We start from the raw sequence: 27,419 nt of genomic DNA, 5'->3' as shown, positions 1-27,419 counted from the left end.
ATTGGTACTTTCCTTAGCAACATGTTGCAGTGAACATGTTTTCTGTATGCTGTCTCCTTTACAACATTTCCCTAGCAGAGCCTGCAGGAAATGATCGGTACTTTAGTACTTTATAGGGACATTTTATATTAGCGGGTTGCCGTGTGAGACAAATGTCCCTAGCATCTCGTGCTGTTGAAATTGCTGCTGAAAAGGAAATTTGGCTATCAATAACCACTTTCCATTGCAACAAGTTGCATGCATAAATGAGTCGAAAGGAAATTGATCAGTAATTTCCAATGCAGCAATCTGTTCTTTTTCAACAGTATTTTTTTACTTTAGTATTTATTAGTATTGGTAAGCTAACAAATAGTATTTTAGTTCGTTTATCAGTAACTTACTAAATTTATTTCAAATTGATTTAAATACCATTTAGAGATTTAGTCCTTTTCAACTAATTGTTTGAGGCTAGGGCTAAATCAGCCAATTTATGTAAATGTTAACCTAAATATTAACTTGAATTGTAAAGTTTTTCCAATTCTATGCCACAGACAATATTCAACATTCGTGCAAATATTTGTAAAGAAATATTTGCAGAAATGAGTTTAAATTCAAATTAGTTATAACATGTACCGTGTCAGCGTGTTGATTTACCTTGCTTAATTTTCGTACATGCAGCCTTGTGCACCTTGTGTGTACAAAACAGCGCGATGCCTCAGACCAAATTTGGCCAATATAATCTGTACCTGTGCCTATACCCTGTACCTGTACCTAAGTGGGCATAAAAAGTATATGTTCATTTAAGTGACAGCTGCATGTGTCAAGCTGCACTTAATTCTTGACTACATAAATAATTTGGGTCAAATATAATGCAGCAGCGGGCAGCGAGCAAATCAAAATAGCCCGCAAAACACGACACGAAACTAGTTAACGTGTAGCCAAAGTTGTCTATATGTATATAAACCTGTACATAAATGTTGCTGATTGTTGTTGTTGTTGTTGCGAGTAGAGTTGTCCACACTCCAACTCACACACACACACACACACCTAGACACTAGTCTCGTAAGTATGTAAGCAAAATGGAACAGTAAACTTGTTGGAGCAAAGAGCTGCAACAACAACAGCAGCAACAACAACAACCAAATAATGTTTGTGTTAACCAAAACTTTGTTGCAAATAAAGTCAACCGCAAGCCGCTAAGCCACAGCTAGAGCAACAGCTAGAGCAACAGCAACAGCAACAGCTTCAACTTCAGCTTCAGCTTTAGTTTGAAGTTTTCGATTCAGATTTGAGCAAATTCAACAATTGCGGCTACAGTGTGGCAAATTCTCGTTAGCCAAGCTGAAATATATATAATTTATGCAAATTAATAATTGAAATAAAAAAACAAAAAAACACGAAAAATAAATTTGTATGGCTATGCTCTGCATAATTTTTAAATATTTATTATAAAAACAAAATAATTATATGAAAAATATATATGTCAACATTTAGTGGTTCAAAAACTCATGATTATCTGGCACAGAAATTATAAAAAACCCGTTTCTAATAAATAAATTACATTTGTTAAAATTCATAAAAATATAAACAAATTAAATCAGCCAGCGAATAATAATGAAATTTCATTTGTTAGAATTTGCAAAACATATAAATATGCTAAACCAAGTAGCGAAAGTATATGTATTTTAATTGAAAAATGATAAAAATTAGAATTTAAAATATATTAATATATTGTAATATTTATTAAAAATATTATTAGGAATTTATAAATATAAAAATAAAAAAAAAATAAATAAATAAAATAAAAATGTAAAATAAAACCTAAATTTATTGAACATGAAACATTGAAAAATATTGTCAGATATGCACCCATTCATTCATTTTATCAAGCTTTGAGTTTTGTATACTATAGTAATGTATAGTAATAAATATACATTTGGATATTGCAAAAAAAAAAAAAAAAAATAATAATAATAATAATTATAATAAGAATAAAGTGCAAATATTTAATTTAATTATAATATGTTAGTTAATTAAATATATCGGGTATATATGTATATTATTAATGTGTATAGAAACAAAAATCTAAATATGTATATATATTATACATAGGAAACTTTCCCAGTGCCTTTGCTTGCTTTTTCCCTCTCTCCTTCTCTCGCTCTCTCTCTCTCTCTCTCTAGCTCTCTGTCCTCTATCTGTCTCTCTTGGAACAATGCAACTCGCTTTGAGCGTGGCTTAAAGCAGCTCCATTATCTAAGCACTTAAGGAGGCCACACAAAAGAACCACAACACGCATTTGATTTGATTTTCTTTTTGGTTTTACTTTTTCACAATCGCTGCAAGTTAAATGAGCTCACATTACGTTACTTCAAACGTGTGTAGATAGTATGTGTTGGAAATTCCCTTGTTAGTCTGGCCTGAATGCTGAATAAAAAGTCTCTTCTATCAGACTAAGACTTTTGCAATCAAATCGGCTCATTCAGCTAAAAGACTTTCACTTAAACAAAATTCAATTTTATGATGAACAAGAGACATTGTTGGATTAGGCAAAATAAGGGAAACCAAAAGGGGTATTGTATGAAGATGTTGTGAAAAAATAAACAAAAAGGATTACAAAAATTAAGCTCAGCTTAAAAAAATATATATATATTAATAAATATAAAAGTGTATATATACTATTTTATATGGAAAGTTTTAAGAGTTATTTTGTTTGATTTATCACAAACTAAATTATATAACCCAAATTGTGGTATAATTTTAATTAAAAATTCTTTCAATGGCATATTTAGCATAAATAATAAATAAATAAATATCCAGATACTATTTTAATGCAAATAAACAAAAGACTTGTTTAAGCAAAAAACTTGAATGAATAAAGAATTTACGTATTTCATTTACTTAGCTGTTGATTTTTCTTCGATTAGTCTTCAATAAATTCATTTAAAAGCAAATATTTAAAAAGATTATCAGTTTTCTGCAGCACTAATGTATGGCCCACAATAGCTAGTCGAGGTTGACGCCTACGACCCACTGCATAGCGACAACAACAACAACGAAAGCAACAACAACAACAACAGCGTGACCAGGAAGTTGCTGCCAGTTGGCGAATGTGGAATTTGGCTATTGTGCTGAGTAGATACAAATAAAAACCTATGACAGCCAAAAATACCCTTACAATGGCTAACTTACAATAAGACCAAGAGATAGTTGATCGTCGGGTTGTCGATTTTGAAAGCAAACTCTTGGCCACGTTAACTCTGTCGGCCTGTTCAACATGAACATGAACATTCGGTATAATACTTTGGTTTCTTTTCTGCGCTGAATAGTTTACTGAGATATAAAAGGATATTGTCTTTGGTCAAAGGGCAGGTAATTAAGCAAGAGTTTCCTGTTAAATCAGTTATCATCTAGATATCATCTATGTAATAGATACGAATTTACATCCTACAGCATTATGCATAGAAAACATGGAAAATTAATTATATCATCTTTATAAGAAATTACTTAATATTCTTTATTATTAATATTGTTCATTCCCTGAGCTAAACTCAATTTGTTTACCTTTCAAGAAGTTCTTTAGAGTATTTGCATATATATATATATATATATATGTATGTATATACACACAGCACTTAGCTGCATTCACATTACAGACAATGGCATTACAAATGTTTCTCACAATTTATATATAAACATACATATATATACATTTTTCTTTATAAAGTCACATGACTTACAACAAATAAAAACAGGGTCACGAAAAATTCAAATTTGAAAATGAATTCATGTCTGGGTCTGTGACAATTGCGCAGTTCAACCAATTAAAAAAAAAAAAAAAAGAATGTTAACACATCAACGGCAAATTGTGGGAGACAAAACAAAAAAGAAGCAGAGACTATGTATTTCCGCTCTCCGATTGACACTTATTATGCAGTCAAAAAGGGGAAGTCTAAATTATGAATGAATAAAGAATTAAAATAAATTTGGCTGCAAGTTTTTATTGGATGATAAATACAGAAATTGTCCTAAGTTAAGATTGCTTAAAAACTTGTCTATATGAGTTCAATTATGGGTGTAGCTGATGTTCAGATTAGAAATAGTCATATTATTGGAGTATAATTTATCAATTATACAAATATATCATTATTATATATTTCAAACAGTAGTATTTAATCTAGTTAAATTTTAACAAATATTCCAATTTGTAATTTATTATTTATTTTGTTGATTCAATACACTTATATATAATATAAATAATTTTTAGAATTTTTAGATTGTCTATTAGAAATTGTATTAAAATTTGTTGAAATTAGCTTTAAATCTTGCCTGTGGTCTAACCAGATTTTTGTGATTCACAATGGCTAAAAAAAAAAGGCTAAGCCGAAAGCTGAAACAGAGTTCCTAATGAAGGTGCTACGTATAAGATTTAATTTAAAATTTATTTATTATATTGCTAATTGTTGAAGCTAATTTATGCGCTGTTCTAAGATCGCTAACTTTTATTTTTTTCTTCTCTTCCTCTTGCGAAAACTCAACAAATTTTGAAAGGTCAGCTTATGCATAATTTTTTGTTGTTTATTTTTTTTTTTTTTTTTTATTTCGGCAAATTGCTGAACATAAAATTTACGGGAGTGCCCGACATTTCATACATCATGTGCACACACACACACATATTGATGTAGATGTTTGTATATATATATTTATGAATTTATAATTAAAGCAGCGTGCATAATCAAGTAACGCGAAAGCGCATTGAAAATATTGAAAAGAGACAAGAAGACAAGAGAAATATCCACAGCGATAACCTTGAAAAGCAATCTAATTTAGATATTAATATTAATATTGCACATATGTTGGCTCACATGCCCACACATGCACACACACACACACACGCACACATATGTATAATCAAGCATAACATGCAATAATTAATTTGAAATATTTGCAAGATCTTAAATACATACTTGATTTACAGTCTGCATAAACACACTCACACACACACGCACACAGTCTTGTTATTTACTGTCAAAAATTGGTCTCTAATAAGTGTAACGATCGAGCTGATCAACATTCCATTGGAATGCAAATCGGACATCCAATGCTGGCAAGAGGGATCGATCATATAATACCCTGTAGCGATGGATCGATTCTTTACTTATTTAACTCCTCTATTAGTTGGCGATATTTGTGTATTAGTTTAGTGTGAAGAATATGGAATGGCAAACATCGTTAAACACCTATCGTATATCATGATCCAATTTTATATAGCATATAAGTGATAGCATTAATCTAGTATCAGTAATTAGTAGAATTTGTATATCAAATATCGGATATTATGTGTCGTATATCGTATATATTATCATATTTCGTATATTGAATTTCTTATATCGTACACATGCTATATTCTCTTTCTTAAACTGTCTCTCTGTTCACTATAGCATATCCCCCTTGTTTATCAGCTTTTGTTTACAGGATATTTGCAGTGAATTATTTTACTAAGTAACTGTTAAATGCAAATTTGGTCACCGATCGGGTTTTCGACTACTTATTTTTAATTCGTTTGCATTCACGCACATGCATGTATAGAGATATCGAGATTTTGTACATATTGAGACAGGTGGGCACGCATCTCAGGTCTTGTTTGTGGGTTTTTCGAATACTTTTTCGTAATATTTCTTCACTTGTTGAGAGTTAAAAAAAAAAATGCAGCCATAATGACATTTTTCTTCTTCTTGAAGCGCTTAGCAACAAATTCAAAACAAAAGATCTAAATCTTCTGTTGTTCAACTGCTGGATTGTGTGGAATATGCTCTCAGGGTCTGATCTGAATTTGATTGAGATTGTCAGGCCGCTTGAAGATCTGGAGCAAATGATATTGTCGTTGCAAGTCGAGTTCTTTATTTTTTATTACGTTGTATTCTTTTTTATTTATTTATTTTTTTTTTTAGAGCATGAATCAAGCAATGTCGACATTTCACAACAGATTTAATAAAACTTTGTGAATGAGGGAGAGAAAGAGTAAGAGAGGGGAAAAAAGAATGAGAGAAAGCGAGAGTAAAGATGGATACAGAGAGGGATAAAGAGGGAAGCACAGAGAGGGAGGGTGAGAGAGAGATGGAGGGAGAGAGATAATTGCTTGCAAGATATAATCTCAACCCCTCTCAGGTTTCCTCTAAATAATTATATTGTCAAACACGATAAAATCAACATCTCTTTTACTCCTGATCAATAATCGACAGATCCATATATTATACTTTAATGGCATCGGATTTTGTTGCCTTGAACGAGGCTATTAAACGACACAGTTAATTAATCTAAATTGGTATTTACTTCTAATTAATTTCTGTCAAGCGCAACTGAATTCCAGAATCTCGAAAGATACACTTCCATTGTAAGGCATCATAGACATTTCTCTGAAACCGGTCCAAGAGCGCGCTCTATAGGCCTAGTGAATGGGAAATAATGCGTCTAGACATCTACTAGCTTCAGCTAAATGCAACGAGTTCACACTCACCACACATACAATGTGTGTGTGTGTGTGTGGGTTTGTTTGTGTTTAAGAAAGATTCGAGCTTGGGCAATCAGGCTGCGCGTGCGAACCTGTTGCGAATCGCAGGCTGCAATTAAAATGGCAACAGAAACCGCAGCGAACGAAAGTGCTTCTGGCGCTGCTGGTGGCAACTGGGCCAGTAGCAGCTGCCAGCTAGCTAGCCAAGTTACCAAGTTACCAGCTAGCCAATAAGTCGCGTTGCCAGATCGTCAGTTTGTCAGCTAGACTAGAGGTTGCCAGCCAGTTAGCGATGCTATTGCTATTGCCGTTATTAGCGAGACTCACACACACACACACACACACACACAACCCCACATGTGTGTTAACCTAAATTGATTTGTGTGTGAATGCTGGAACTACTAGGTAAGGCAGCCAGACACACTTATAACCAGGCCAATTGGAGCATTCACTAAACTGGATCAATTCACCAATTCGCGAGCCGCAATAAATACAGGTACTTCCTGTTGGCGCTCTCGATCGCCGAATTAGCTTTTGATGTATTCATGTATATTTATTTTTATTTTATTTTTTTTTTCCCATTGCAAAACATCAGCTCCGACAAGTATGAGCTTTGTGTTTTAAGTTTTTCTCTCGCAAATCAAGTGTCAATTAAAAGATATATCTAGTAGACGATCGTAGAGCCGCACGTCCACACATTTGAGCCGTTTTCCTCTGAGCTTGTGGTCAGAACGGTAAGTACGTGCGAGTACGCCATGGCATTTGGGTCAAAATATTGGTCTTGGTTTTCAACTCGTTTGCGCAAAACTATTTCAATGGATTTCGCAAGCGCGCTTAACGACGATTGCCGTGTGTTAAATCGCGACAAATTTGCCATTTTCCGCAGCGACGGGGCCAAGGCGCACAATGCATCCATTCATTATGTCGGCAATATGAATTATGAATTATGATTAGCATTGCTTGAACTCAAGTTTCATGCTATAAATTATAATATCAAGTATACGCACCGATGTACAAATAAATATTTCATTTCGTCAGAAAACAGAAAAATATAATAGCACCATTAAGATAGTTTCACATAGATAACAAAATTTGCGAAATTTACGAAGTTTCTTCTTTATATATAAATATGGTTCCTATACAAAAAGAGTAATACAGATCTTAGCTTTGATAGAAATATATGTATATATTTTTTTTACTTTAGCTAAAAATTAAAGTATAAAATAGAACCACTTACATTTTCTTATAGCATTTCAATGATTGCTCATTAAATGACTTGTCAGATAAGTATATGAATTCTAAGGTATTAATTAGTCGTACTCATAATTAACAATGTAATAAGTATGAAAATTAGATTTGTTTTGATTCTGGTTTAGAATAAACCGTCAATCGTTAGCAGCTCAATGCCATATCATTCTGAGAGATTGCATTCCTACAAACCTGAACATAAATTGAGTACCCCTTAATTGAACATGGCACTAAGATAGTTATTAGCCAGGCAGGCAGGCAGGCAGGCAGGCAGGCAGGCAGGCAGGCAGGCAGGCAGGCAGGCAGGCAGGCAGGCAGGCAGCGAGGCCAGTTGTTGGACGACTTTTAATTGTAACGGCTTTCGGGGTGCAATAAACGATCCAAATCAACCAATATGGCTAAGCATTTTCATTGATTGGCGACACGTAATGCAAATGACGAAAACACTTGCCAAATATGCGGCTCTGATTGGGTTTGGAATTGGATTTGTAGTGAATTGAATTGCTTTTGACGACCCCCCTTTATCCTTTAGCGAAATTTCACTTTCGGTAAAACTACTTGCAATGCTGCACTAATAATATATATTTTTAAATTACTGCAAATTACAAGAGTTTCCACGCATTCGGCGCTTGTGTATGCAATTTTCCCATCAAATAATTACAGCAAAGCAGGCGAAGCAAAATTAAAAATAACAAAAAATTGTCTGGCTTTTCATCTGTGCTGTGGGCAAAAAAAATAAATAAATAAAAAAAAAACGAAGAAAATAATTATACAATAGAAAAAGAAAAAAAAAAAAAAAAAATAACAAAACAAAGTTCAATAGTTTCCGTAAGACTTTGTAAATTGGGAAACATCACGCTCGTTGCAATTCATGGAAATTTTGTAGAGTTTTCCAGGGCCAAGATAATTTGAGGCTTAAATCAAAATTTAATTGTATTAATTTATTCAGAAATGAGCTATAATTAAAATGTTAATAATAAAAGCGCAATATTTACATTATTATTTAAATTTAAATTTTGAGGTATTTTCGATTTGTAATTAAAAAATAACATAAAAGCTAGGTTAATGTAACTACGTGTAGTATTTACATTAGTTTTTTGGTATTTCTGTGATTTGTAATAAAAACAATAAAGTGCCATAAATGCCAGGTTAATGTGACTAGAAAAATCAACCAGATAGAGTGTGAGTGAGATAGAGATAGAGTAAGAGAGCGACAGAGTGGAGTGAAAGGTAAATGTACCTACATCTAAGTCGAGTTTAGGATTGTGTTTTTGAGGAGCTGGGGGATCATTTAGCAAAAATGTAAAAAGAAATCACACACTTTCTTGACCAAATCTTATAATTTTGAAGACCAAAAGACACAAAAGATCGTTCATTTCCCTTTCACTTCATGTTCCCTTTCATGTTATACATTCATATTTATTATTATTATTTTTTTTACGTTGGTAAGTGTTTGTACCCTACAATTTGAATTTGAAGTCGGCATATGGAGTCTGGTAAGGTTGATGTTTGATGTTTCTGTGTACGCAGCACAGTCATATAAATAGGAACATGTACAGGCAGTTAACACACGCCAGGCCAATTAAATGCAGAAATAAAAGCCTAATTCGGCCAAGAGTGGAAAAAGCATCGAAGAATTGTGAAATCTGTTTGGCAGGCTCAGCGCGATGCGATGCGATGCGATGGCAAGGCAAGAGTAGCAACTGTAACAGCAGCGGCCACAGCAAACAATCCAAGCAACAAAATCAACATGAAAATGAAATTAAATGCTCATAAAAAAAGCCAAACGCAATGAGACCGTAACAATTTTCCCCTTCATCCAACCTACCGTTGCTTCAGTCGCTGCCGCCGTTGCCGCCACCGCAAGCTGTTGCTGTGCTGCTGATATGGCTGTTGTTGTTGCTGCTGCGGCTGCGGCTGCGGCTGCTGTTGCCGCTCTTCTGCTTCTATCTCTGTCTTCTTCGCTGTCTTCGCGCCTTCGATTCTGAGTGGCGAGCACAGGAAGTCAAACAGAAGACGAGAATGTAAGCTTGAGAAGTTGAGTGTGACCAGAGCTGTGTGCGCTCGTGCGGCACAAAATACACTAAGCAAAGTGTAACTATTCAATTGAAGCGTTTAATTTGAATTTAACCCCAACCCCAATAAAAAAAGTTAACAAATTAAAGAGAAAGATGCAAGTGGAAGAACCGTGAATGTCGTAAATTCAAACACGTTTACTTGTAATGTCAATGCAAGCTATTTTGGCTATGGATGATTAAAGTGTGGTTTTTTGTTGTTTTTGACATTTTCACGTAGCTGTAATTAACTGCAACATCTAGTTTGCTAGCTTGTTGCATGCTACGAACATTGACTGTTGCATGGCCGTTGAATGTTGTATGGCAGCATTTTCAGTTTACCCCGCATCCCGCTCTCACTCTATCTCTCTTTCTCATTCGCTCTCTTCGGGACTAATTGCCATGCGTTGGTATCGCCATTGTGTTTAATTTATTACATTTTCTTTTTTAGTATTTTTCTTTTTAATATTTTTTTGGCGCAATTTTGTGCACGTGAATGGAACACCGGCCACCGGCACGGTACACTGCAATTGCCAATCCCATATGATACAGCAAGGCAACAGCCACAACAGTAACTTAAAACAATGAGTTGCAATTTGTGTGCATGCATGTGTGTGCGTGTGTGTGTTTATGTGTGCCTTCACTATGCGGAAGACAAATGGCCATATTCCAGAAGGTATTTGGTCACCAAGTGAAAGGTATATATGTATTTATATAAACACCTATACTCACACAAACTTACAGCTTGTTAGTTTTGGCAAACTGTGGCAAATTGATTGTCTACCTGGTGGTTAACGCCAAAAGACATCTTCATTAATGATATGTGGTTACGGCCCTGAACTTGAACGCATCAACACATTGTTAACGAACGGCAGCGCGCAGATGATTAACAAACTAAACAGGCCTACGCGGCCATCAACAAAGCCAAGATATTTACATACACAGCATTCATTATACACTCGTATATGATTTGACAAGTTCGATGCACGCGACGCGCTAGCAACAGAGTGCTAGAGGGACAGAGCGAGAGCGAATGAGAGTGAGGGGGAGAGAGAGAGAGAGAGAGAGCTGGTAAGCTGAGCTCAACAATTCGCGCCAATTAATGGGCCGAAGTAATTCCCGCTCATCGTTAAGTCAAGCGACAGCCGTGACCACTCGAAACACTGTTAGACGCATAACTGTAATCTGGTTGCGAGAAAATCCCATTCATAGCGAAACAAGCAAATGAATCAATGAATGAAATCTGTGTCTCGTCGACGTAGGCATATTTACATATGTTTGTATGTATGTGCATATGTGTGTATGTATGTATATATGTATTCAAATTGATCGTACGTCATCATAGTTAATAAGCAACTAATTTATGGGGCCCGCCGCTTCTAACAGAGCACACACTGTGTCCCATATACACATTCACAGACATACATATACATATATACATATTTAACACTATATTACTCATCCGCATTTACATTATGATTCGTAAGCTTATGTTAAAGCTAAATGCTGCAGGTTTATACAAAAAGTTTGTTGCTTAAGTCTTTCATTTCTATGTCCATACGAAAGTCTATTTCGAACAGTTACGTCTGTAAGTCTATTATTCTCATGTCGAGACTTTTACATTTATTTGCTCAACCTTTTCCTTTAACAAAGTGTTTCACCTGTCGAAATTTAACATTGATTGTTGTAAAATCGTTTCGTAAACTCAGCTATAAAAGGCATTTGTGAATTTTTAGTAAATTTAAAGTATTTGTAATAGATGACAAAATATTAAGGTAATCTTGCAATCGGAATTCGAATATTTAAATTAAACTGTTTGTTTTGAGAATCTGATTATTGAATTGGAATAAGGCGGAAAATGAGAAAGTGGAAAACAAATAAGTTTAAAAACATAACATTCAATATTTTTCTTAAATGATTAAAAAATGTTATAGTCATATATATGTATATTTTGATTTAATGGCAGTTTAAATAGTAATAGAATATTGAAGGCAAGTTTGTCTACTTAAATTATAAAATTTATGGTCCCTGGCGGAAAACCAGTTTTATGTTAAGCTTACTAAAATATTAGATATAAATATATAGCTAGTAGACCTTTGGCTGCATAGGATTTCCTTTATAGCCAATGCTAAAAGCCTCTAGATAATCTACATCAAGATAATGTAATAAAAAATGCTTTTCAAGTCACTTAAAGTTCTGAATGGCAGCTCGAGCTTATTTTTTGTTCATTCAATCGGTTCAATGACAACAAAGAAAGAAAATGACTTTACCTATTGAAATATCACGATTTTTAATTGCATAATATCATTTATACAGCTCACCTGTGTGAGTGTGTTTGAATGAAATGAAAGAATTGCAGCTTGAAATGCACATTTTTCCTCGCTCTGCATGTCACCCTGGCGATGTTTGAATCTACATTCAGGCATTCAGTGTCATAAACCTACACATTCCTAAAAAAAAAACTTTGTCTAACCACACCCATTTTGATTTGACTTTGACTTGAGCCATGTGAGTGAGTGTGCGTGGCAACGAGGTCAATTCATTTCGAATCTACTTCAAATATTTTGGGCAAACAAAATCCTCCAGTTTATGATGAAAAGCACAAAAATCTGCTCTGCTTGCTTGTCTGTCAAACGAAACGGACGGAAGGTCGTGGCTTTCAATTACCCTACTTATTCATTTATAAAAGCAAAAAGCGCACAAATCAGACATCAGACATCAGCCACAATGAGAGGCGACGCAATGCGGCGTTGCCTGCCCTTCTAATCGCAATGGCAAGCGCGCAGTTTTCAATTCAGTTTATTTGCATGAGTTGGAGCCGAATGAGAGGCAGTTTCCTGATTACGACTCTATTTTGTAATAACTGTTCCACAAACTGGTTAAAGCGCCCGAATCCATTCAAATTATGGTGGGTTAGCTGGATCTATGGGTTTTGTGGAAATGTAACTAGCAGAGGAAATGGCGCTTGCGGGGAGTCCATAATGTAGTATATCTATAGAGATTGGAGTTGATCTAGTTTTGCCTGTTCTGCTCTGACTAAATTGGAGTTGATCTAGCTTCATTAGTCAATCTATCTCTATTTCTCTTCTCTCTATCTCTCTCTCTCTCTCTCTCTCTCTCTCTCTCTCTCTCTCTCTCTCTCTTTATATAGATTAGAGCTAATATAGTTTGGTTAATCTATATAGGATATAGGGATATAGGGTCTGTTCCAGCACATACTTCAATTTGATACTGCCTAAATATGACACAAATACATTCCTCAAATATATATAGAACAATTTATGACACAAATAGAATTAGCAGATCTCAGCCTACATAGGAGTAGGCGCAATACCACAGCTATGTCAAAAATGTAGGTTTATAGTTAAAGTAACTATGATAATTATTATAATTATAATAAAGTCAAAAATAAAACAAAAGTAAAAATTGTAACAAAATTTCATAATTGGTCTCTGACAACAGTGGAAAGTTAAGTAGCCGTAATTCCAAATTGAACAATGACACAACACTTACCATAACAAAGGCAACATCAGCAACATCAGCAACATCAGCAACATCAGCGACAACGGCGACATAGTCAAACCACATCAAAGAAATGTATAAAGAAATAAAATCGCACATGTTTCATAACCCCGACTAGTAGTAGCTGGAGAGTCGTAAAGGTTTTGTAAGTTCAGTCCACCAACCTGAACCGACGATCGACTTCAAGTACAGCCAGAGTCTCTCTCTCTCTCTCTCTCCCACGATCACGAGCGTTGTTCAGGCCTAACAATGGTCAAGCCGCGAAATTCTACAAACATTTTTTGGACTACATTAAATTGACATTATCTGGGCCCACTAGACCCCCACAGACTGGCTGGCGTGCAGCCAAATGCACATTAGAATTAGGCGGCCAGTAAAAGTGAATGGGTCCAATTGGAATTTGCAATAGAATTAAGGAACATTTAGTCGGGCTTTATCGTAAGCCTTGGCGCACGCTTATTGGCAACGTGACCGAACAACATTTGTAGAAACTCGAGCATTTGGCAAATGGTATGAGGTGGGCGTGTTTGGTTTTTAAGGGCGTTACAAATGAATCATGCAGCCATACAATTTTGGACTGCTACAAGGTTTGTCGACGGAGGCGAAGTGAAAGTTCGCCTAGGCTGTAAAAAAAGGGGCGACAGGGCGCCAAAACATCGCGTGACCTTGCTGTCAAAGAGACAATAATACTAACAGTAAAAGTAATGATAATAATAATAATAATAGTAATTGTAATAGCTCCAGTTGAAACAACAACAACAAAACGAAGCGAAAAACCAGTTAATAAGCAGCAACATCGACTAGGGGCCATTGCGCAATACCCTAGCATTACGAGCACACACAATTAAATTACAACCGCAGCCTGCCCAGCCGCCAATTGGCTGGAACGCGAGCGCATTTCACATGGCAACCAAGTCAAGTCGCGCCAAGTGACCATAACCTCAACAACTTGGAGCATATTTTTGGCGCAATTTGCGAAAGTCAAATCCGATTCGCATTACATTTTAATAACGAGATTTGCCATCTGCGCGCTCCTGATCTATCAAACAAACTAAGCCTAATGAATACTTAACCCCTGGACGAGATAATTTCAAATAGTGAAGAAAACAAGAGTAACAAAACAGAAACAAAGTGGGATTGACTATCAGATTAACTTTCACTTTGGCAGTTTACAAATCTATTAAGATTTATGGGCGTACCAAAAGCTTGTATGTGTGTGTATATGTATGTATGTAGGTATATTGAGGTCCGGCTCGAATAACGCCTTTTGTATTGTACGCCTGCCTGCCGCAGTTCCGTTCACAAAAAATCACAAAAATGAAAAGTATTTAAAAGTAAGGCACTGAGCCATTGGAGCAGCTCAGCCAGGGGCGGGCCAGCGCGTTGAGATATGCTCTGCCAACATTCTCCATTGCTGCATATGAAAATGAAAATGAAATGAGTATGAGTGAGTTTTAACTCAATTTAAAAGTCAAATGGCAATGAGACAACGCTTAACAAAATAAATTATTGTTTTTATCTAATCACATTAGAGCTCAAAAAGCTTATTAAAAATTGCAGTATTTATATTTTAAAACGTCTATATTTGCTTTAAATCTTCAATTATTTTAATTCGTATTTTTGTTTATTTTTTTATAATTGCTCTGTCCACACTTGACACACTAAATGCAATTTTTGTGTCACTCACAACTACAGTCAATTTGCTTGCATGTCTCTTTTAAGCAGATCCCGTTAGATTCGTACACGCTCTCTCTTTGTCTCTGTCTCTGTCAACGAAATTGCAAGTTTCTCTTGCATATACAAATTTACACACACACATGGTTAAGCAGTCTTGTGCATACACGCACTAATACATTCGTATAAGTATGTATGTATATTCTAAGGCTAATTTTGAGTCTAAGAAAAAGAGTCAATCTGGAATCTGGCTACTCTCTTGCGATTTCCCATAAGTTGCCTTCCAGTTTCAAAGCACTTCCATAGTTGTTGCCTAGCATAGATTTTGCTGTCATTTTGTGTAATTGCGCGAAGCCGGTGTTGAGCTAATTAATTTATTGCTCCATTGCCTGAGCGCACACGCTGTTTTAGTGTCGCTAATTATCCAACAGTTGAGTTTTCGGTCTCATTGTGAAAGTGAAGCAAAATCAGTTCCAGCCGCAATGGCGCGAGTGACTAAATCTGATTGCCAACGCGTGCACTCGCGCAAGCATACTCATGTATGTATGTATGTATGTATGCATACATGTGTAAACAGACACACACACACACACACAGGCCCATGCAAAAACATATTTATGTATGTATGTGCAAATGCTGTCAGCTTGTTTCTATAGCCGTTTCTGCACGGCGCTGCGCTATTTTGTTGCCCACCTGATGACAACTAGCAGCTCTAAAGCAGCCAGCTGCAACAGCAAAACGTTAATCAATTTCAGGCAGTTTGCCAGTATAATACAAATGCATAAATAGAGTTTGTTAATGCCACCAACAACAATATGGCGACGAGCGGTCACTTGGCTGTGCTTTTGATCATTATGCCCTTACACACATACCCACACATGCATACATACATGTATGCTTATAAACATATGCTTGCATGTTTGTTTGTAGTTGATTTTTTGTTTGTTTTTCATTTCGCTTTTTTGCAAATGCTTTTGCACCACTCTCCCAGCTGCAAAGTGAAATGTTACAGAAGCAAACATATTAACATATTTATGGACTTACTAACCTCAGCAAATACTCGTAAATTTCAAGTTGTGGTCTCGTGGAGAGCTAGTCGAAAAATGAAATACAGTTAGCTGGCTGGAAAATGCATATAACTGTTATACAGCTCAGTGTTTTTGCCACGGGCCAGAGCCTACGAGAAGACAGGTGAAGTGTATTAATGACGTGTAATTAAATACTTAAAAAAAAAAAGAAAAGGAAAAGTTATCAGCAAAGTGTGAAACGTTTTACTTATTAATTACATTTAACCATAGAGCTGTGAACTCTTGTATAACAGTTCGATTTTCAAGCAGCCCCATTGATGCAATTTGTATGTATTTATGTAGTCTAATTTTGAGATGATGATTATGTTGGTATAACTAGAAGATTTAACTGTAGTCTATAAAACCTACAATGCTACCTACAAGGTATCACCTTACCAATCGCCCACGTTCAGATTGCTTTCCCTTTTTTTATGCCCAGCTGAGATTAAGAAATATACAAGAACCAAAGCTACTGTAATATGAACTTATAACCGTTCTATACGTATACATATATATCGGTATATCTGTGTGTCTTTAACTAGCGTGATAGAGCAGCTGTTAAAGGTAATTTTCATGGTGGTAATTTACATAATCATAAAATGAACGATTACCTGGGTGTTGCCAACAACAATCGTAGCTCTATTCAAGGTTGCCTAGCGACGCTGCAACAGATTCAAAACCAAATCCGAATTCCACACAATACAAAAGAATTCAATTCGATTGACCCATAACAGGAAAAAAACCACACAGCCTTCGGTATATCAAAGAAAAACTGTAATACTTACACCTGCAGCCAATTTAGCCACATATAATCGAGTAGCAGCATAAGGTAAAGTTTTTTGCTCAGTTCAGTTAAAAGTAAATTACAAATAAGAGATCAGCAACTCGACATGAATTAATTATTCGAGCAATAGCTGTATATATGTACATATGTGTGTAAAGGCTAATGAATAATCATAATCCGGGTTCGCGTTACGGGGCAAAGTATGAATGAATGTTGTATACTATAGAGTTTAGCCGAGGGCTTTAAGAGGTATCCAATATAAAAGGTTGATTGCTCAGTATATAAAATTAATAATAGATTGCAATGATAATGACAATGACAATGATCATGAAAAAAAATTAATAAAAATTAAGATAAATAATAATATTTTTTTTTACAAATATTTATGTATATATCTTATATTAATAATATTTTTATTTTTAATATATTGTATTATTTCAAAGAGGATTTATTTATATTGGTATTATTTTCATTTTAATCATGATCATTATTATTGATAATAATAATAGTAACCCAATGAATAAAAATTTATAATAATAAATAACAATAGGTTGTTAGTAATAATTTCCATTAATAATATTGTTAACAAAAAAGATCAACAATAGTTAAAAATAGTTTTAATAATAGCAATAAAAATAACTACTATTAATAGATGCAAAAAAAAAAGTATAGCTGCACAGTTTTTAGATGTGTGTATATATCGTATATATTTGCCGACTTTATGTAGGCCATACAATAATTGTTTACACACACCCACGTTGGCTGGTTACATATAGACATTTTGCTACATTTGGCCAATGCCAAGCGACTGGGGCTTCGAGTTCTTGCCACAAGTGGTTTTCGGGGCCGGAAAAGTCATTAAGAGCATAAAGTTTGGAAGGCGAGGTGACCTTGCATTTATAAAAATTTCACACCATTTCGGCACCAAAGTTCTATGCTAATGCTAATTCACAGCTCTGGCGAATTTTGTTATTGTTTTTCTTTTTTTTTCAATACAAATTTAGCAATAATTTTGCTTCCATTCTCTGTAGATATCCAATTGGGAATTTAAAAATCTCAGTCCAATTATTGCGGTTTCTTTTATAAGACCGAAACAAATGTCGCCTGGCCATAAAAGTCGAAGATATTTTGTATGAGAAAATTGAATGTAGATTGAAAATTCCATAATGCAGAAAGACCATTTCTAGCCAAGCACACTTCTAACTGCATATGACTTCATAAATATTATACGTAGAGTCTATTTATACAATCACGAAAAGAACAATAAACTCATGTCTCCAAATGGCCAGAGACAATCAGAAATCAGCGAGTTGACAACTGCAAATGGCCAGCAAATGGTCAACTTCAACAAAAATCGTGGGACAAATTGAAAGCAATTTATCTCTTTAAATGGATCAATGCCTCTAAATTGTAGCTTTTGTTTAACTAAATGACTAAATACATACACACACACACATGCTTATAATACATTTATTTCTAATGCTCGCTGTGAGTGAGTAAGGCACATGCTGAGATTTCAGATCCTAACTTAGGATATTATAATGCTTATTGACCTTGTATACCATATTATTGCTATCAATCGTTATGATTATGTATACAGACTGTGCTCATAGTTCGTTTCCATGTTCGTTCGTGATGTGAAAAGAGTATATTGGCTTTTATAGAATTTCTAGACAGTTATTTTCAATAAATTTAGCTGTTCTTCAGCCATCAACGAGCATCGCGCAGTCAGTTGCACCCCACTGCATTGAACTTCCTATTGATTTCTTGGGAAAGTATGAAATTGTCTGGGAAGCATATGGGAATTCTCTGAGTAATTACTCTCAAGCAATTGATTTACGACTGAAAATGCAGTTCACGTACAAAGTTATTCGCATTCGCATTCGTATTTGCATTCTGAATAAAGTTCGTGACCTCAATCATTTGTTTCACTTGAAGTGTAAATTGCATTTATACGATATTGAATGTGTCTCTACGAGAGTGTTGATATTTATGGGTGTGTGCAGCTCTATTTTGTTTTTGAGAACTGCAACAAAAGCCTATGGAATTGGAAGTTTTCAGGCATACAAAGTAAAGTTGCATACGAATTTCTCCTCTTTGGCAAGAAACTTAGCAATAAACTTGGCTAATTGCACACGCAATGGCAAACGTGTGTGAAATACGTTGATATAGACATAGATATACCATACTTATATATATATATATATATCTTCACAAATTAGCGGTTCATATATATAGATTGGTTGCGTTTGAAGTTGCGCATGCGTAAGATCGTATATCGTAGCTATGCGATATGATATATTAGTCGTAAAGCAAATGCCAATAAAAATTAATATCTTAAGCGATTTTAGCTTTAGCTTTTTTTTTTTTTTTGTTTCTAGCCAAAAAGCAAATACTAGAGTTTTGCACTTAATTAGTTACTGCAAACGGCGCATTGCGTCATCGTTGGAGCTGATTGAACTCTGGCGATTGCATAAACCGACAGACACACACACAAACATACACAGATACATACATACATACATATAGCTGATACAGATACAGTTAGAGATACAGCAACTGTAGCCAATTTGCACTTAATTTAAAACTTAGCTGGGCACGATTTTTTATGAAGTACAGCGGCCACGTCAATTTTTTGTTGTTTTTTGTTGGTTTTGTTGTTTTTGTTTTAATTAATTGAAAAACTCCAAGTTCACAATTGAACAAAAAAATATTTATTAACAAATTTACTTGCTGCTATTGTTGTTATTGTTAGCTGGTTTTCACTTCATTTATTTCGTTTCTTTGTTTGCAGACAAACAACCGGATCAAACATCGGCGGGCTCCTACTGGCAACAGCACGTGGTCACGCCCAGCAGCTCGACGCCCTTCGACTCGCCCTTCTTCTCGGCAACGCATGGCCTTGTGCAGACGCACCCCTCGCTGGCCGGCGGCATACCCGCCTCCCGTCCGGTGCCCCTCAGCAGCAATACGTTGGGCAGCGGCGTACCCGCCAGCAATCCGGCTCTGACGGCTGGCAGCGGTTATCTCAACTCGCGCGGCAGTTTGCCCACCTCGGCGCGTTATCCGCCCAAGATTTCGGGCACTGTCGTTGAGCCCAATCCCAAGTCGCCATTCCGTCATCTGGATTTCTCTACCAGCGCCACAGCCGAGCTGCGTCGCAATCCCGCCCTGTCCGCGCCCGATGAGTGTGCGCGTGCGTGTCGCGAAGGCGAACCACCAAGGATTTGCTACTACCACTTTACGCTGGAGTACTACACGGTGCTGGGAGCGTAAGTCCTTACATAAGCAAAGTATTGAACGCTAAACCCGTAATGTGAGATCTGTCTGAGATACATACATATAACTAAATTTGAAAGTCTGACGATCACCTGACGGACCATAAACCAGAAATCCAATCAAGGCTTCACACAAAAAAAAAAAAAAAAAGAGAGAGAAAAGCCATAACAGCCAATGTCCGTAGGAGTAGGTGTCTCTCTACCTATACATATATGCGATCCCAATAAAAAATTAAGTTAGACCTCTGCAAAGCCAGCGAATAACAATTCATGGAAGTTCAGGTTAAGGCAACACACACACACTCACACACAACACACAATTAAAATGCATATTTCTATACAAATTCAGCTTGAATTAAAGCACCAGGAAAAAGCGACTTCATAATATAAGGCAAACAAATCTGAGGAAAAAAACCTCTAAGCTGTCACAGCATCGGAGCGCGTGATAGGTGCATAGACATAGACATAGAAATAGACATACATAATACTTAATTCCCACGCCATAAGCTGTTGGCTGCATTGCCATAATATTGTAGACAAAGAGCCGAACACAGCGGCGCTGACACGCTGAACGATATGCAGGGAGTGCAAAGTGTAAACAAACAGCAGCAGCAGCAGCAGCAGAGACAACTGCGGCAGTAGCTCCGGTTACGGATCTCAGACAGTTGCCCTAGTGCCTCGGCTTGAAAACCACAAGCCGTAGTGCCAGCCTAGAGCAAACACAGTTGTCAGCAGTTCGACAACCCCGCCAGCCTCTCTTTGCATTTCGCAAAAACTAAGCAAGAGCTGAGTAGGATATGCATGACTAGAAAATGCCCTGAAACGGAGTTAATTTTCATTTTTGGCATAGGTATACATGAAGAAAATATATATGTATAGCTGGAGTATGATATGCATGACTACGAGAAGGTCCAAGTCCTTAAGAGAGTTATAGAACATAAGAAACTGTTGTCTATACTTATATATCTGTTCATATGGCTGTCTGCATATCTCTCCCCCTCTCACTCTCTCTCACGCTCTCTTTCTCACTCTCTCTCTCACTCACTCTCTCTCTCTCTCTCTCCCCCCCTTTCTGCCTGTCTCTGTCTGTCTCTCTGTCTACCTAACAAGAGCAAGGGACGAACAAAAACTACCGAAGATCATTCGAGTTGTCGTATTTATATTAGAGTAAAACGAAGTTAGAATGCTTATAGCCCATTGGTCAGTTAAAGCTGACGTCGGGCTCTACATTTGAGGGCGTCTTAGTGTGTGGGTGAAAACAGTCCTATATAAAGGGCAGCAGCTGCAGCATTTCTTTAGTCGCCCAGGCCTGGTGGGGGTCAATTGTACAGTACAGAAAAGTGAAGTGTGTGATCATACAGCTAAGTATTAAAGACTTGGAGGAAATACTTGGAGGAAATACTTAGAAGAAATACTCAGAGGAAATACTTAGAAGAAATTCATAGAGGAAATACTTAGAAGAAATAGTTTCAGGAAATACTTCGAAGAAATACTTAGAAGAAATACTTAGAGGAAAGACTTAAAAGAAATTTTCAATTAAATACATATGAATTTATAAATATTATATAAACGCTAATCATGTATTACTTACAGTGCCTGCCAGGTGTGCACGCCGAATGCAACGAATACCGTTTGGAGTCACTGTCAGTGCGTTTTGGCCGATGGCGTTGAGCGCGGCATCTTGACGGCGAATCGAATGATACCCGGTCCCAGTATACAGGTGTGTGAGAACGATAAGGTCGTCATCGACGTGGAGAACCACATGGAGGGCATGGAGGTGACCATTCACTGGCATGGAATCTGGCAGCGTGGCTCGCAGTACTACGACGGCGTGCCCTTCGTCACCCAGTGCCCCATTCAGCAGGGCAACACGTTCCGCTATCAGTGGACAGGTAATGCGGGCACCCACTTCTGGCACGCCCACACCGGCCTGCAGAAACTGGATGGCCTCTACGGCAGCGTCATAGTGCGACAGCCGCCGTCGCGTGATCCCAACTCGCATCTGTACGACTTCGACTTGACCACACACATCATGCTCATCAGCGATTGGCTGCACGAAGATGCCGCTGAGCGTTATCCGGGACGTCTGGCTGTCAACACCGGCCAGGATCCCGAGTCCATGTTGATCAACGGCAAGGGACAGTTCCGTGATCCGAATACGGGCTTCATGACTAATACGCCTCTTGAGATATTCACGATTACGCCCGGTCGCCGCTATCGGTTCCGCATGATCAACGCCTTCGCCTCGGTGTGCCCGGCCCAGGTGACCATCGAGGGCCACAATATGCAGGTGATTGCCACAGACGGCGAGCCAGTGCATCCGGTCAATGTCAACACGATCATCTCCTTCTCAGGTGAGTTCTGCTCAAGCGGGTGTTTACTTTGATGAACTACATACATGTATATCATTCCATATAGGCGAACGTTATGATTTCATCATCACTGCCGATCAGCCTGTGGGCGCCTATTGGATACAGCTGCGCGGTCTTGGTGAGTGTGGCATACGACGAGCCCAGCAATTGGGCATCCTGCGCTATGCCCGAGGCCCCTACCAGCCTGCCTCGCCGCCACCCACCTACGATGTGGGCATTCCACAGGGTGTGGTAAGTTCCAAAAGCCTCCCAAGTCAATGCATTTTTCGATTTTGCACAGAAACAACAAAAGAGCAGAGCTACGTAACTCGCAACGTCTTTGCAGGTTTCATGCCTTGAGTTTGAGTTTTAGGGTTTTAGTTGTTAAAATGGAAGTTTAAAATGAGTATATTTAAATGTAGACATAAGGAAGTGTAGCAGACTGGTTAGGAATCAATAAAAACTTTAGTCCATCTAGTCAAGTTCCGTTAGTTCATATGCCATTTCAAATTGATCTCATCAACTACAGAACAAAGAGATGGAAAATCTTCAAATAATACATTGTCTACTATATAAAGCATAACCTTAAAATTTTCTTCTATAAACCTCATATTATATCATAAAAAAATTATCAATATATTATTATACAATATTTTACCTAGGTATTTTAGCATAGATATGAAATCCTAAAAGCTAGTTACTATTCAATATAAAGATTTCATTTATATAGGAACAAATTATGATAGCTCTAATTTTTTGTTTCATTGAAACTAAATAGAAGAAGAAATTAGTTGTGTTTCTTAAGAATTTCTATAAAAATATGACAGGAGTCTCATTTGCATTCTTTTTATATGAAATAATCCTAAATATCTTAATTAGAAATGAATTTGCTTAACTTTTAAATTAGCCATTAAAATTAGTAGTATTATAGAGCAGTTTAAACATTACAAAATACAAATAGAGTTTTTCTTCTTCTGAATGTGCCATAAATCGTAAATGTGAGTAGAGCCCACTTGTCTGAGCTAAATCACATATATATAGCATACGATCTATCAATGTAAGTACATTGTATTATATGAACTATAATGCTAACAATTTTATACCAATTGTAAATAGTAAACAGTAAATAATTGTAAATATCTGAAATGTGCCCAAAATGCAGCTGAGACACATGATTTGCATAGTTTAATCAATTTCTCTATATCTCTTTCAAAATCCTTTGTGCAACAACTCCCCCACACTATGTAAAATACCACCACTCATGCAAACTCGAATGTGGTTCTCCTGCACCTGTATATATATATTTATTAAACTGAACACCAATCAATAAACCCTTTGCAAATCCGACGACTGACATTTAACTATAAAAAAAAAACAAAAACAAAAACAATGACAATCAAAACAAAAGGTCATGAACCCCCTGGACGCGCAATGTAATCGTCAACGCAACGACGCCATCTGCGTGAGTCAATTGAAAAACGCACTCGAAATCGACCGCGGAATCTTGGCTGAGAAACCGGACGTGAAGATTTTCCTGCCATTCCGTTTCTTTGTCTATCGCGCCGAAGATCTCTTCCAGCCGAACACCTACAACAGATTCTTGGGTGAGTCAAGGAATAATTTCATCTTTTATATCTTTTACTAACGCTGTCTCCCTCTCTCTTTTCAGTGGCTCCCACGGGTGATCATGTTATTTCGCTGATCGACGAGATCTCCTATCTCTCAGCGCCCGCTCCACTGACCTCGCAGTATGATGAAATTAATCCGGAACAGTTCTGCAATGGCGACAACCGTCCCGCCGACTGCGGACCCAACTGCATGTGCACCCACAAGATCGATATACCACTGAATGCCATTGTCGAGGTGGTGCTTGTGGATGAGGGTTAGCTTTTGGGATTACCCAGAGAATCAATATATAAATTGTTGTTCATTATTCTTATCCAATTGCAGTACAACAACCCAATCTGTCCCATCCATTCCATTTGCATGGTTATGGCTTCAGTGTCATTGGCATTGGCCGTTCGCCCGACTCCACGGTCAAGAAGATCAACTTAAAGCACGCACTGGATCTGGACAGACGTGGACTGCTGCACAGGCAGTACAATTTGCCACCCACCAAGGATACCATTGCAGTGCCCAACAATGGCTACGTAGTGCTGCGTTTCAGAGCCGATAATCCTGGTATTACCAGCATATAATTCCTATATGTCTATAACAGAGATTAACTTTGATCTTTAATTTGGTTTCCGTTTAGGTTTCTGGCTCTTCCATTGTCACTTCCTGTTCCATATTGTTATCGGCATGAATCTGATACTGCAGGTTGGCACCAATGCCGATCTGCCACCTGTGCCACCTGGCTTCCCCACGTGTGGCGACCACACTCCACCCATACCCATTAATTAAGCCTAGGCCTTAGTTCTGTTGGCGCTAACTAGAGAAATCCGCACAAAAAACAAACAAACAAACAAAAAACTAAAACAACAAGAAACTGAAAGCGAAGAAGACCCAACTACACTGAACGAAACAGTTTGTACAAAGTTCTTTCTTTTTTGAAAAGAGACAGCACAACGATTATGTATGTATGTATTTGTTGTAATATATATAGCCCCGACACCTGGATAACAATGATATATGTTATGTATGTACATATACAATGTATCACCTGTACCACCTGTATGATATTACCTGACTTCCGCAACAGCTTGCCGCCGGGTGCACCCAGCCCCTAAAAGAACCAACGAGAAAAATTGCATCAAGCAACAGATTGCCCCCTGACCTTGCCCCATGCCCAAATCACACACACACGCACACACACACACACACTTATGTAGTACACACAGATGTACTGCAGCAAGACGGTGCACTGAGATTGAATGTAAAAAATCAATTGAAGTTTGGAGCAGCCATAAAAATATTCACAGCAAAGCAATTTCAGCAAAATTTTAAGCCTAATTCCGGATTAGATCCGCAACTGTAGTGTGTGTATGTATATGTATGTGCTCTTTATATATATGCGTATGTATGTATGTACTCAATTCATGTATGTATATTTAAACTTATGTATATAGGACCAATAAATCACACGCTGGTGCCTACAAAGCATTTTGCGCAAAGCTCCAAAATTTGAACTACGATTTCAGTTGAATTTTGACTTTGTGTAAATTGCAAAATACATGTAAAAACGACAACAACAAAAACAACTATAAATAATAACTTTTAATGTACATAAAATGTTTGTAAAGAAGAAAACGAAAAAAAAAATCGAATCTATATATATATATATTATGCTTAAACTATCTACTTATGTAATGCCTAGGGTCTATTTAATGAAAATATACTCTGATTGGCTTGTCACAGTCATATTTAATAGCTGCAAATTCTGTTCAATCAATCTGCATTTGTAATTGATAACTGTTAAAGTAAATCTTGTAAATTTCCCCATTTTATGTATTTGTATAAACTGGCAAATCTAGAGAGATGTTTTTTTTTAATTTTTGTACGATACACGGGGAACAAAACGCCCAATTAACTGCCGTTAAATTTATATTTATTGTTTAAATCAATTTTAATAAAATATGAAAAATTTTAAATAATTACACAATTTCATTTGACAATACAAGTATTATAATCTTGTACTCTATATATATAAATAGAGATCTTGTACCCAGTTGAAATTGATAAATGAAATATATAGTTAGGAACAATTGAAAGTGTGGTTCCACTTGTCTGTCCACTGAAATATCTGTATGTTACTGTATAACTGTCTACCATATATATATATATACCATAACACTTGATATATAACCAATTTTATTGTATATACACAAAATTTGTAACGTTTCCAACTGGGTACAGGGTATTTGCTAGTCGTTGCGTTGCGACTAGAGCACTTTTAATATATACATATAAAATTTTGAATTGTATAATATATAAAAATGATCAATTTATATTTATATTATATCATTCATATTGAAATTTCTTTCAGCTACAACGAAGCACAGCTACTGCAATATGCACAGCATGAGGAAATTATTAGAAAAACGTTGATCTAATCCGACTTCTTCTATAAATTGAATTTATTCCCAGATCTTAAACCCGCTGGATGCGATCTGTGATCGTAAGCGCGTCGATGCGATTTGCGTTTCGAACTTGAAGAATGCGAAAAAAGTCGATAAGAGCGTTTTGGTTGAGCGACCCGATGTGAAAATCTTTTTACCTTTCAGATTTTATGTGTACGATCCGAAAACGTTATTCATACCAAATACGTACAATCGATTTCTGGGTACGTACTCACTGGCCCGATGGGCTCCTCAGCGTGTCTCCATTAACCTGAACCCACACAGCTTTGCTTTTCGCCTAACATTGACTTACATATACTACCTTCTCATATCTGTTTACGCTCGTGTACTTAAACCTTAACAAATGCTTCCAAATGGGTCGAACAACCTGATCGCTATCAACACACACACAGTTGTGCCTAGCGGTGACCATCTAACCTCTCTGGTCGACGAAATCTCCTACATATCACCACCGTCGCCGCCTCTGTCCCAAATCGAAGATATACCGCCCGAGTACTTCTGCAACGGCGACAATCGGCCGCCCAACTGTGGACCCAACTGCGAGTGCACGCACATGGTGGACATACCGCTGGGCGCCATTGTGGAGGTCGTCCTGGTGGATGAGGTGCAGCAAGCGAACATAAGTCATCCATTCCATTTGCATGGCACGGCATTCTATGTGGTTGGCCTGGGTCGCTCGCCGGATAAGTCGATCAAGAAGATCAACTTGAAGCATGCCCTGGAGCTGGATCGCATGGGCATGCTGGAGCGCGACTTCTCCAAGCCGCCGCTCAAGGACACCATCGCTGTGCCCAACAACGGCTACGTGGTGATGCGATTTCGGGCCGACAATCCTGGCTATTGGCTATTCCATTGTCACTTCCTATTCCACA

General features: G+C 37.0%; 1 protein-coding gene across 2 annotated transcripts in view; it reads left to right on the top strand.

Annotated features, from left to right (window-relative positions):
• LOC6579935 (laccase-2) overlaps positions 1–26,061 on the top strand; it is a 32,450-nt gene extending 6,389 nt beyond the window's left edge. Inside the window, exons 2-9 of one of the 2 annotated variants that reach the window (XR_004364129.2) lie at positions 19,634–20,111; positions 21,711–22,471; positions 22,536–22,720; positions 23,877–24,072; positions 24,138–24,350; positions 24,419–24,649; positions 24,723–25,047; positions 25,170–26,061. Coding sequence is in view for 1 of the 2 variants with exons in the window: in XM_002005772.4 (XP_002005808.1) it covers positions 19,634–20,111; positions 21,711–22,471; positions 22,536–22,720; positions 23,877–24,072; positions 24,138–24,350; positions 24,419–24,649; positions 24,723–24,871 (2,213 nt within the window). In the remaining variant the exon portion in view is untranslated. Of the gene's footprint in view, positions 1–19,633; positions 20,112–21,710; positions 22,472–22,535; positions 22,721–23,876; positions 24,073–24,137; positions 24,351–24,418; positions 24,650–24,722 lie in introns of both variants that reach the window. The other variant, XM_002005772.4, reaches the window with a different exon arrangement.
• The last annotated feature ends 1,358 nt before the right edge of the window (positions 26,062–27,419 follow it).

Source organism: Drosophila mojavensis, unplaced genomic scaffold (assembly GCF_018153725.1).
Source record: "Drosophila mojavensis isolate 15081-1352.22 unplaced genomic scaffold, ASM1815372v1 contig_80, whole genome shotgun sequence".
Lineage (NCBI taxonomy): Eukaryota > Metazoa > Arthropoda > Insecta > Diptera > Drosophilidae > Drosophila > Drosophila mojavensis.
This window is presented reverse-complemented; position numbering and strand designations above follow the sequence as displayed.